The following is a 12841-nucleotide window of genomic DNA, read 5'->3' on the forward strand; positions in this document are numbered from 1 at the left end:
ACAGGCTTTATTTCTCAGGTTGCCTTGGAGCTCTCAGGCCCTCTTTCTCATTTCTTTCATCTCATTGCTTTCATTTTCTCCTACCTTGTTTTGGGGCTACCCTGGGGCATTAGGGGCTAAAGGCATGACAGTCCACACTGCCCTCACCAAATCAGCCATGGGTCCTCAAATGGCCCTTACTGCCAACACTCTTTGAGCTACCCTTATTTAATTATGCTTACAGACCTTTGGCCTGGGAGCACTTCTCTAGGGCCTGGAAGAAACCAGGTGGCAGCTCTGGAAGGAAAGGCTCTGATTCTCTACCCTGAGGGCCAGCCAGGGGTCTTCGACCAGCAGAGGGCAGCCCTGGGCAGCAGGCAGCACAAGGGGAGAGGCCGAGGCTCCACACGACCGTCTGGGGAAGGGGGCTGAGAGGCAAGGGCAGGTCACATGGCCCTGAGCCCGCCCCAGCCGGCAGAGACCCCAGCACCGCCCAGAGCCTGTCCCCTGGAAAGGAAGAGCGTAGGCAGAGGCTCTTGGCTGTTTTGTGCCATAGATCCTCTATGTTAGTCTAGTGACACCCATGGCTCCCTTCTCAGAATAATTTTAAACACACAAAATAGAATCATAGCATGAGAAAGAGAATCAATTATATTACAACTTAGTTATCAAAATATTTTTAAAATTTGCCATAGAGTAATATATACGCTTCTTTGTTAACTAATAAGAGCTATCACAGGTTTAAAAACTATGATAATTTCAAAATAGAGTGTAAAAAATATTTGCAGCAACTCTAATGTGACATGTGATTTCTATTGGAACAAGTCACAGAACTGCTAATCCACCGTGGTTTGTTGTCCGCATTAATAATGAAAGGAAACAAGAAATTTCAGTTAGAGGTTAATGAAAAATAGAGACTTTTTTTTCCTATTCAAGTCTACAGAGCCCCTGAATTCTATCCCTGGACTGTTTGGGGGGAAGTCTCTGGGGCGGGGTGATGCCAATGGGGAAAGGATCTGCGGTCACTTCCAGCCTCTTCACTCTGGCTGGGCTGGAGGGGCCTCAGCTGGGCTGTCTCAGAGAGAGTAGCTCTCATTAATAACAACCATTAGGACTTAGCACTTATGTGCAGGACTCTCTTCTAGGTATTTTACGTTAACTCATTCAGTCTTCATAACAATCCTACGAAATATGTACTGTCAAATCATTCTTTTTTTTTTCCTATTTGACAGATGATGAAATGGAGTCACAGAGAGGTTGAGTAATTAGGTCACACAGCTACAGAGCAGTAGTGCAGGGGTTTAAATTTGAGCAGTCCAGCTCCAGAGACTGTGAGCTTAACCAGAAGGTTATGCTGCCTTGCAGTGCTGAGTATCTGCTTATGCGTATCCAGGGGTAGAGGCTGGGGTCCTGGGGCAGAGGAGGAGGGCTGGAGAACACTTGAGGAGGTAAAGGGAGGAAAATAAAAAATTGGAGGAGTTGATATGGCACAAGCAGTTGAGTGCCTGCCTTCTATATGGGAGGTCCCAGGTTCAGTTCCTGGTGCCTCCTACAAACAATGAGCAGACAACAAACAAACAAACAAAAACAAAAAACAAAACCCAAAAAGACAATGAGCAGACAATGAGATATATATAATATAGAAACTCGCATATACAGTCATCCGATATCCAACAGGGTCACCAAGCCCACTCAGCTGGGAGAGAGTGGCCTCGTCAACAGATGGTGCCTGGAGAACTGGACATCCATATGCAAAAGAGTGAGAGAGGAACACCATCTCACACCTTATACAAAAGTCAACTCAGGATGGATCAAAGATCTAAATATAAGAGCCAAGACCATAAAGACCTTGGAAGACAATGCAGGGAAGCATCTACAGGACCTTGTAATAGGAAATGGGTTCATGAACTTGACACCCAAAACATGAGCAGTGAAAGAAAAAGTAGATAAACGGAACCTCCTCAAAATTAAAGCCTTTTGCACCTCAAAGGAGTTTATCAAGAAAGTGAAAGACAGCCTACCCAATGGGAGAAAATATTTGGTAACCATATATCTGATAGGAGCCTAATAACCAGCACATATAAAGAAATCCTATATCTCAAAAATAAAAAGACAAACCACCCATTTTAAAAATGGGCAAGAGATTTGAACAGATGCTTCTCCAAAGAAGAAATATAAATGGATAAAAAGTGCATGAAAAGATGCTCAACATCACTATCTATTAGGGAAACACAAATCAAAACTACAATGAGGTACCATCTTACACCCATTAGCCTGGAGGCTATTAAAAAAACAGAGGACTACAAGTGCTGGAGAGGATGTGGAGGAAAGGGAACCCTCATCTGCAGCTGGTGGGAATGTAGAATAGTGCAGCCATAGTGGATGACAGTTTAGTGGTTCCTCAGAAAACTAGCTATAGATTTGCCATATGGCCCAGCAATTCCACTGCTGGGTATATACCCAGAAGAACTGAGAACAAGGACATGAACTGATATATGCTCACCAATGTTCACAGTGGCATTATTCATTATTGCCAAAAGTTGGAATCAACCCAAATGCCCATCAACATATGAATGGATAAACAAAATGTGGTAAATACATACAATGGAAGACTACTCAGCTGTAAGAAGGAATACAGTACTAACACATGGGATAACATGGATGACCTTATGTGAGGACCTTATGTTGAGTGAAGCAAGCCAGGCATTGAAGGCCAAATACTACATGACCTCTCTGACAGGAATTAAACAAATCAAGTTGTCTCAGAGAGCTAGAGACTGGAAGAAAGGCTTACAGGAAATAGAGGGGGGAGAGAAAGGTTGCAAGCCCACGCCCACATGGGTGAAATCTATGATAAAGTGGAGATAAGTAGTTGTGCAGTAAAGAGATAAGATGGGGGCATAGGGATAATATTGTGTTGGGTTTTGCAGGCTTGAGGGAAGCGAGGGTTGGGAGGTTGGGACAGATGGTCCATGGAATTGGGAGAGGTTGGGGGGGAGCAGGTGAACAAGGAACATTGTCAGGTACATGTTTGAAACTATAATGTTGACAAAACTCTTTAGAAAATACAGTAAGGAAGGGTTACTGATTTAAGGTGTCTGACGGGGGGCATCTGGCACAGGGTGCACCTGGGGCAGGCTTCTAGGGAGTGTGTAAGTGCTCATCTTGTCATGGTGTGTTATATCAGTGGGTGGAGACCCATACAATGAGCAGGAAGGTGTTATACCTCCATCCTGGGAAGGCCTGATGTTCTCAAACAGAGGGGAGGGTGTCTCTTGGGAGCATGGTTTGCTCCCAATGGGGGAGGACAGACTAGAGAGTCAAGCCCTCAGCATTGTTGCAAGTATCTATGTGTCTTGTCCTTCAAGCAGTGAAGCTTGGTTGTCACTGTGGGCCCTGAGGGGAGGTGGAGAGAAGAACAGAATAGATGGAAAAGAGGGTACGTGGGGGGGGGGGGCAATGGAAGTGTTCTGCATGATTGTGCAGTGGTGGATAAAGGCCATGTTAAATTCACCAAAACTTTATAGAAGTATATAGTCTGAAATGTAAACCATAATGTAACCAAACATTTATAAAAGAGTACAGTCTAAAATGTAAACCATAATGTAACCATAATGGAATGTAGTAGCTATGTTTCAATATCTGTACATTGTTGTAGCAAATATAACATCTACAAGTAAAAAGATCATTGCTGGGGGAAAAGGGTTTGATGTTGGGTATACGGGAACCCCCTATATTCTATATGTGACTTTACTGTGACCTAAAACTTTTTTGAAGACATAATAGTAATAATAATAAAAAGAATGTAGACTCTGAGGAAGAAATGGAAGAGATTGCCTTGCCACTGCACATACAGGGCAACACCTATCACAATGATGAAAGGTAAAACATGAAAAAAAATTTATGATATTTTTCATTTTTTAATACCCCATTTTATTTTTCACTTTATTTTAGTTTTTTCTAAATTATTATGTATTTTATTTCTATACTTTAAACCTATCATTACTATTCCATTTTCCTATTAATTGAATTTGGCAATATATTAGGCTTCACTTTTGAAAAAGTTTTGGATCACAGAGGGGTTCAACTATGGCAGGGGAGGAGCACTGGTGTGGGGTGTCATTGATGGGGGATGCATGGCTGGGGAGGGGGAAGTTCTCCAGGGAATGCATAAAGAGTGTATAGATATGTTCAGATGTTTGTTGGGTTTGACATAGTGGGTAGAGTTTCACATGACAACTGAGGGAGTGCTGAATTCCCAACCTGGGGAGCTCTGTCGCATTCCCCGGTGGAACAGCAACAATCCCCCAAGTGCAAGGGCAAAGACCAGTGAAGAAGGATGGTCCAAAGATGGGCCCTTGATACTGATGACTGTGCTTATGAGCCTGTGTGCCTGAAATTTCAACTAGGCCTAGAGCTGTAGGGTGCCTAAGAGTTACCTCCTGAGAGCCTCCATGTTGCTCAAATGCGGCCACTCTCTAAGCCAAACTCTGCACATAAATGCATTACTTTCCCCGCAGTGTGGGGCATTACTCCCGGGGATGAGCTTCCCTGGTGCTGAGGAGCTACTACCAAGCACCAGCGAGTGATGCAACTAGAAAAAGACCTTGAATAAAAAGGGGGAAATGGTAAAGACAAATGAGTTTATATGGCTAAGAGACTTTAAAATGAGTTGGGAGGTCATCAGAGGGGTCGTGCTTATGCATGTCTCAGCAGGATCTCAGCAACAGCCAAAGGAGATACAACCCCAGGTAGTGGTGCTCCTGAGGGCTACGGAGACACCCAGGACCTACGGTCATGGCAGATGGCTCTGGAGTTCAGTGCCTTGCCAGTGGGCCCCACTTTGGAATTTGTGCTCCTTAGTGCGACACAGTTGGACTCAGATGTGACTTCTCTACGCATGTGTCTTCTGTCACTTTTACTGAACCTGTGATTGGTGCTGGGGTTGGTGTATGCTCAGGAGACTTGACTCTCTGGACTGTCCATGTGCTAGCTGGGCCCTGAGCCTCAGCAGAGATGCAGCACCTACTCTCCAGTTCATTGGACTTACCCAGGTCAGTTAACAAGGAGATACAGATGGTCAACCACCACACCAAGGAACCAAGAGAGTCTACAACTGCAAGCAGGTAAATCCCGTCCATCAGCCATGTGGGAGCTAAGCCCCCTCTCAATTTAGAGGTGGAGTAGGAATCACCATCCCAGGGTCCTCAGGATGGAGGAACAAAATATGAATTAGAGTGGACTTACTGGCATTCTACTATAGAATTATTGTGACTCTAGCAATGGAAGAAATGATATCATTGATGTAGAGACAGGGGCAATGGGAGTTGCTGAAGGCAGGGAGAGTGAAGAGGTGGTATTGTGTGGGGGCATTTTCAAGACTTGAAGCTGTCCTGAATGATACTGCAGGGACAGATGCAGGGCATTATATATCCTGCCATAACCCACTGAATGGACTGGAGATAGTGTAAACTACAATGTAAACTATAATCCATGTGGTATAGCAGTGCTCCAAAATGTATTCATCAAGTGCAACGAATATACCACACTAATGAAAAAAGTTGTTGATGTGGGGAAAAAAAACACAATGAGCAGACAATGAGCAAAAAAAAAACAAAAAACCAAGCAGGGAGTGGATGTGGCTCAAGCAGTTGAGCACCCACCTCCCACACGGGAGGTCCCAGGTTTTGTTCCCGGTGCCTCCTAAAGAAAGAACAAAAGAGACAATGAACAATGAGAAAAACAAACAAACCAAAACAAAAAACAAAACCAAAAACAAGCAACCAATGAGCAAACAGACAAGGGAGCCATCTGGGGTGGGGAGGAGGAAATTGAGCGTGGGGGTGGGCTCCTGCCTGAATTGTCTATCTCTTCCTCACTAACCAGAGAGAAAGCTTTGGCCTAGTTGGTGCTAAAGAAGACCCAGAGATGAGCCAGTGCTCTAGCCCACATCTTCTTGCCCTCCTCCTCCCCCAAATCCTTTCTTTCCTCCCCCTGCTGCTCCTCCTCCTCCTTCATCCCCTTCTGTTCTCCCCTGCTCTCCCCTCCTCCTGCCCCCTCTTCTCCTCCTTTGCACCCCTCATCATCCCCCTTCTTCTCCTCTCCCCCTTCTCCTTCCCCTCTTCCTCTTTGTCCTCTCCTCCCTGCTGCCTTTGAACTTCCTTACCCGCTTAGGACGCCCAGCACCAGGTTGAGGATGAAGAAGGATCCCAGCAGAATGAGGGTGATAAAATAGATCCAGGGCCACTGGTTCCCAATCGCATCATTGACCTGGTTCAAACAGAGCTGTGAGCCTGGCCTCTGGCTTGAGGGCTTCGGCCCCTTACCCCAGCCTGCCCACGCGGACTCCACCCGACCCTGGGGACAAGGAGCGAAGCCCTCTGAGCCCAGCGAGGGGAACTTTTCAGGACCTCCCAAAACCTGCTGACTGTCTCCCTGGCCGGGCAAGACAGACCCCATTTCCCTCCAACCAGGGCATCTCCCCCCTGCCTGCCGTGCCTTCCTCATGGATGCCATCTCCAGTTGCTCTCTTTACAGCTAAATGTTTCAAAACAGATGAAACACTAAAAGGTCTGGGCCTGAGGTTCCAGCTCCTTCCTGAACAACCCCTGCACCCCCAGGCAAGTCACCCAGCCCCTCTGAGCATTACCGCATCTGTCTAATGGGGAGGATATGTGCTTTCTCTCCTCACAGGCTTGTAACAGAGGCCGAGCAACACGTGACAGTCCTTTGAAATGCTTAATAATTTGCTTCCCTAATATGAGCTTCCAAGAAATATGCATAGCAATCCTGCAAATTTGCAAGGAATTTGACAGTGTTACCATGTCCCCGCCATGGACATGATCCCCTGGCGACTAAGAGTTCCGGGACTGGAGCCGCGGGGCTCCGCGGCCCATTCTTGGCTCGGCTGCTGATTGGATCCATCACTGTGGGCAAGTCACAGCCTCTCGGAGCCTCAGTTCCCCCAAATGGGAACAGTGGGGTCCACTGCTGGAGGATTAAGTCAGAAATGCACTCTGGCTCTTGATAACACCAAATAAACACACCCCAAGAAGTAAACCCTTAAAGGTACTGACCGTGCCAGGCAGGCACTATTGTAACTCAGCTATCCCCCACGGTGCAGGAAGTACTCTTATCCTTATTTTAAAGCTGAGGAAAGCGATAGCTGATAATATTAACATGGGAAAGCAGTCTTGCCAGAGCAGAGAGAGAGGCTCAAAGGGCCCTTTCTCCCCCCAGGAGCCTGGAATTCCAGGCCATCAGGAATGAGTCAGAGCCAGGCATAGGTAACAGGTAAGAGAGGACACCAGAGCCCACAGAGCTCCAGGGCGCCACTCCTTACCCTGCCTGGGTCCCACACCGACAGGGAGTGCCAAACGGTGCTGGGACACACGCCTGGGGCTGGGAGGGGCCCGTGCCCCCGATACAGTTTTCCCAGGGAGGGGCGAGCAGGAGCCGCAGGGAAGCCCGCAGGTGACTTCTGGGTGACTGAGAGCACCCCCATCGGCTCCCCTCGCAGGCCTGTGGATAGGGCGACCCTGTCCAGGCAGGCACGGCCAGACGCACCCAGTACAGGACGTCGGTCCATCCCTCCATGGTAATGCACTGGTACACAGTGAGCATGGAGAAGCCGAAGTTGTCGAAGTGGGTGATGCCGTTGTTGGGCCCCGGCCAGCCGCCCCGGCACTCGCTGCCGTTGATGGTGCACGGGCGCCCCGAGCCCGTCCTGGCGCAGGGCGAGGGCTTCTCGTTCTCCACCGTGGCCATGATATCTGGAGGCGGAGGAACAAGGAAAAGGTGCTCAACTGCAGCTTAAAAAAGCACACACTGCTGAAAATGCCAAGGACCGTTCCACGCTCCCACATGGGGACAGATGAGTGCCTGGGGCTGAGGATTCAGCAGTGATATCTACAGGCAGCAGAAACCAAGCGTCAGGGCCTCCCTGGGGCTCCTGCTTCTGGGGTTCGTGGTCCATGAGAGACTTTTGTATCCAGAGAGTTGAAACAAGGAGGCAGCTAGCTGCCCGGCAGGGTGGAGCTCACGCACTGTGATGAGAGAGTTCTGAGAGGCTAAAATGGTGATACTCGAAGGAGGCTGGGATGAGCTCTATAAGACAGCCACCTAACGGGGCAGGGGTCTGCTCTCAGGGGAGTTCCCAACAGACCTGCCTTCCTCTTTGTTCCCAGGGATGGTGCTTTCATTGTCGCCAAATCCTGCAATTTTGATGCCATCCTGTATTCCCTTTTCTCCCAGGCCATTTTAGTCTCCTTTTGCATTCAGAGATCAGCTTAGCACATCAGAACTGGAATGTCCTCCCTTCCCCAGACTGAAGATGGGAGTGGGAGGACATCGGCAGTCCTGACAGGGTCCCTGACACCGTGAAGTAGGAGCCCTGGTCCATGAAGGGCATTTGAGCGCCGCTGGTCAGTGCCCATCAGGAACTCAGAGCACGGGGCAGGGCATACAAATTTGGTTTGAAGGTTGTGTTAGAAAGTCCCTTCCTTTCTGTCCTGATGCTTATTGTCGGATGTAGGTTGTTACGGTGATGGGAATAAACTGAAAGGGCAGTGGATTAGGAAGGGAGCCATTGAGAGCTGTATCAGAATTTAGGCTTTGAGTTGGGTTTGGGGTTTGTGTTGACTGTCTCCTTGTTGTCAGCAGGCACAACGAGGTGAGTGGAGCCTCTGGAAACGCTGCAAATCAAGGCGGTCTCCGCCCTCCTGTGCAGTTCTTTTGTGTCAGATGCTGTGGCTGTGGTAGCAGGGCTTCTCCTGAGAGAGGTCACGGCTGTCAGAGTAAGGCAGCAGTGCTCGAAGTACAGGAAGAGGGTCAGAACTCTTTTCATAGGAAGGCTAAGAAGTTAAATGCTTTTTTGTCACCCATTTTTTCAATGAGTGTACAGTGACATTTTCCAGATATTGCCACAGACCGAATGCTGAGGCAAATATGAGAATCCACTGTCCTTCTGGTAAGCTAGAGCTTAAAGAGACTTACAGAAAATGCAAAGCAATGCACCCTTCTCACTAAATGTTTTGGTTTTGGAAAAAAAAGTGATTTTTCACAAAAACATTAAGTTCCCATGTAATGGGTTCATTACTACCCTTTTAAAATGAATTAATAAAAATTACAACATTTTCTCAGTTTTTATTTCTAATACAGTGAATATCAATAGATAAAACCATATAAACAAAAGCTCTTTGGCACCGAGTAATGGTTAAGAGTGTAAAGGGGTCATGACACCAAAAAGGCTTGAGAATTGCTGGTTTAACTAATTTCCCTTAAGTGCACCCCAGACCCCTGACAGCCCTACAGGTGACCTCTTTGGCCCCAGGTCTCGTCCTCCGTGGGTCCCCTGCTCTGAGGACCCCTGACTCTGAGGGGAGACCTGCTTGGACTAAAGCTAAACTCCTCAGGCCCCATCTCAATCCAGAAAGCCCCAAGACAACACATGGCATCTGTGTGTCTGCTGAGAGGGGCGGTGAGATTCAGAAGGTGCTACAGCCCAGTCCCTGCCCCGTTTCCACGCAGGGCTGTCCTTCCTCCAGCTGACACTTGTCCAGGAGAAAGCCATCCCCCAGGCCAGCAGGGCTGGAAGCAACGGCCTAACCCCCCTTCTTCCCTTGCTAGGCTGACCTCCCGTCTCGATTTGTCCTAGGCCCTCCCCAGCTCCCCAGTCCAGCCAGGAGCTCACCTGTCCCAACGAAGTAGCAGGTCTTGTGCATTTTGCCCTTGAAGAGCTCCAGCCCAATGATGGCGTAGATGATGACCATGAAGAGGACCAGCAGGGCGATGTGGAACAGCGGCAGCATGGCCTTGAAGATGGAGTTGAGGACCACCTGCAGGCCTGCGGCGGGCGGGGCGGGGAGAGAGAAGTCAGCTCTGCTCTAGGCCTCGTGGCCCGCCCTCTGTATACAGCGCCGGGAGCTTCTGGGACACCAAGGTCAGAGGGGGGTCCCAGACCTGGGGACAAGGGAACAGGACGGGAGAGGAGGAAGGGGGTCTGCAGAGGCACTGCCACCCACTGGGCACCCCCGACACCAGCCGCAGGGGTCTGAGCACGCGGAAGGCTCGCAAGGCCTTGACGTCCAGGCCGGCTCCCTTGCTGCTCATCGGGGCTGTGTTGCTCTGGATGATGTTAACCTGCTCCAGAATCACAGTGAAGACCCTGGAGTGGAGAAGGGGGCCACGGTCAGAGGGGCCCCTGCCCCAGTGGTCTGGGACCCTGAGCCTGTTTCCAGCTGTGCTCACGGGTCTGGGAGAGACGACAACTGGGCTTCATTAGCTGCTAACTGATGATTTGGGAAAGGCCATCGGTAGCATTTTATTGAACAGAATTCTGTGGCCAAGGGCAGACAGGGTGAAAAGAGCACCATGAGCCACCCGTGGGGTCTGCCTGGGGGCTGACGGGGCGGGTGAGGGACGTGGACCTCTTGGAGGGGGTGGGGCTGAGGGTACCTTGCCGCTCACTCAGGGGTGGCCCCGAGAAGAAAGTGTGACGCTAGTTCTCCTCCGGGCTTTTCCTGGCGTTGCACTTCCTGATAAAGTGCCTTTCCTACTTCCTTTCCTGCTCCCCTCTTCCTCCTTTCTCAATGTACTCAAATTTCCATGACCGTTTGAGGCCACCTCAAACCTGCCTTCCCACGAATCCTTCTTCTGACCACTGAGCCCAAGGGGTCGGCTCGCGCTGGCTGCGCCGCGTGCTGCTGCTCTCTGACCTTCTACTGTTCTGTATACATTTGTCTTGGCTTCCAACCAGGGTAATTCACTAAGGGCAGAGACTGAGTCAGAGAATTCTTCCATCTTCCCTGTTGTGCCTAAAGCAGCCCTGGATAACGGGGAGGTGTTAGCCTAACATTTGCTGAATTGAAGGTCAGCTTGGGCTCTGGAGCTGAGACCGCCTGGGTTTGAATCCTGGCACTGCCTCTGGGCAGGTTGCCTGACTTCCCTGGACTTCCTTTTCCAAAAAGTGGGGAAAAGAAGAGGATTTTGTAAGGATTAAATGAGATGTCACAGGTAAAGCACATAGTAAGTGCTCAATAAATGCTGCTGTTTTAATTAGGTGGTTGTTACTGGAGGGAAGGAACTGAATGTCCGTTTTTGTGAACCCAAATAACAGGCACTCAGTGGAAATCCGTGGAATAAATGGATAAATGACAAAGGTTGTGGCACTTAGGAACATCTAGAAACCACCAGCTATTGGAACCACACGTGGTCTCCAATTTTGTGGGATGAATAAAGAATAAAGGAATTTAAAATGCCCAGTGGGGAAGGCCTCTGGGACCCGCCAGCGTGGGGCGATGTTTCACTCACTCGCGGAACACTGGCTGCACCCCGCTGGGCGCCACCCTCGGGTGGGGGTTGCCCCTCGGCGGGGGTTGGCGCAACCCCAGGGTCCCTCCTGCCTTGGCGATGGTGGCGGTTGTGGTGGGCACAGAGACCTGGGGAAGGCCCTCCGGCCTCGAGTCCCCCCCAGCCAGGCCTCACCCCAGGAAGACGATGGTGAAGTCAAGCACGTTCCAGCCGCTGCGCAGGTAGGCGTCCTGGTGGAAGAGGAAGCCGTAGGCAACGATCTTCATGGCGGCTTCCACAGAGAAGACGATGAGGAAGAAATACTCCAGCTTTTCCTGCAGGAACAAACGCAGTCACACACCTCTTCTGAGCAAGACCTTCCAGCACCTTCCTGTCCCCTCGGCGTCACACGAAGCCCACGTCACGCCCCACAAGGCCCTCTGGGATCTCGCCACCCTGCCTCATCCCACTTACCTCCCAGACCTCATCTCCACTGGGGCTTCCCTTGCACTCTCCATTCCACATTGGACTCCACGCTCTTCCTCAGCCCTGCCACGCGGGCTCCTGCCTCAGGGCCTTTGCACTTGCTATCCCTGCATCTGGATGTTACCCTGTCCCTCAACACTCCCTCACTTCCCACAGAGCTTCACTCAAAAGCCCGCACAGAGGCCTTTCCCAGCCACCAGAGTGCCATTTCGGCTCCCGCCAACATCTCGTGCTCCTCTTCCCTGCTTTATTTTGTCTTTTTAGCACTTACCTCCAGCTAAAATACCATATATTTCTTACTCATTTTGCTCATTATCTATCCTCCCCACTAGAAAACACACTCTATGAGGCGTGGCAGCTTTCACCCACTTTTCCCATTACTCTATCCAGTGCCTAGAGTTGGATGAATGGTCCAAGGTTCAAATGAGGCTTCCCCCACTGGTGTCCAGTTTGGGCCTTTTTCTTCTCCCACCATCCTGTGGAATGAGGGTAGGAGGTGGGGGTGGATTTCTCTGAACTCCCAGCTGACCCTCCCTTGCTGGGCAGGGTCTGGCCCTGTAATAGTTTTTCCTGTAACCTTCCCCAGCACACCTCCCGCCCCTATACCAGCTGCTTGTGGGTAGCCCCTTAAATCACACCAGCATGATGATGCAGGGCGAGGGGAGAGGGTACAGTGTCTGAGGACGCCCTGCAGGTAAGAGGCAGGGGCTTTCAGCTTAGCCCCACCCTGCCGGAGGCCCGGCTCTCCTGTAGCCTCATCTGCTCTGCTCACTAACCTACTCTTGCTGGGGCCACCCGTCCCCCTCCGCTGGCCCCAGGTGAGAGCTGTTTCCAACCGAGCAAGCAGGCCCCTCCGTCAGGGCTCCAGGCTGAACCTGCCCTCCTCGCCCGCCGCTGGAACCCTGGCTGGGCAGCTTGCAAGAGCTCTGACCCCTCCCCATGTCAAACCCGTCTTCCTGGTCTCCCGAGGGCTGCAGCATTGCAGGACTCCAGGAAGTACTCAGCACATAGAAAACAACTTGAACGGCACCCCTGGAGCCGTGTGACCAAGGGTCTGCGCCTCACAATTCAGCCCCTCATTACCATC

The 12841-nt window shown here is 50.3% G+C and overlaps 1 protein-coding gene across 3 annotated transcripts in view; it reads right to left on the reverse strand.

The window, feature by feature from the left end:
* The window catches only part of CACNA1S (calcium voltage-gated channel subunit alpha1 S), a 72374-nt gene that overhangs the window by 43101 nt on the left and 16432 nt on the right, over positions 1-12841 (reverse strand). For all 3 annotated transcript variants that reach the window (XM_058274937.2, XM_058274938.2, XM_058274939.2), the window contains exons 3-7: positions 11464-11603; positions 10002-10144; positions 9671-9823; positions 7546-7751; positions 6146-6249 (exon numbers count right to left, since the gene is read on the reverse strand). In XM_058274937.2, coding sequence (XP_058130920.1) covers positions 6146-6249; positions 7546-7751; positions 9671-9823; positions 10002-10144; positions 11464-11603 — 746 coding nt within the window. The remainder of the gene's footprint in view (positions 1-6145; positions 6250-7545; positions 7752-9670; positions 9824-10001; positions 10145-11463; positions 11604-12841) is intronic.

Source organism: Dasypus novemcinctus, chromosome 13 (genome assembly GCF_030445035.2).
Source record: "Dasypus novemcinctus isolate mDasNov1 chromosome 13, mDasNov1.1.hap2, whole genome shotgun sequence".
Taxonomy (NCBI): domain Eukaryota; kingdom Metazoa; phylum Chordata; class Mammalia; order Cingulata; family Dasypodidae; genus Dasypus; species Dasypus novemcinctus.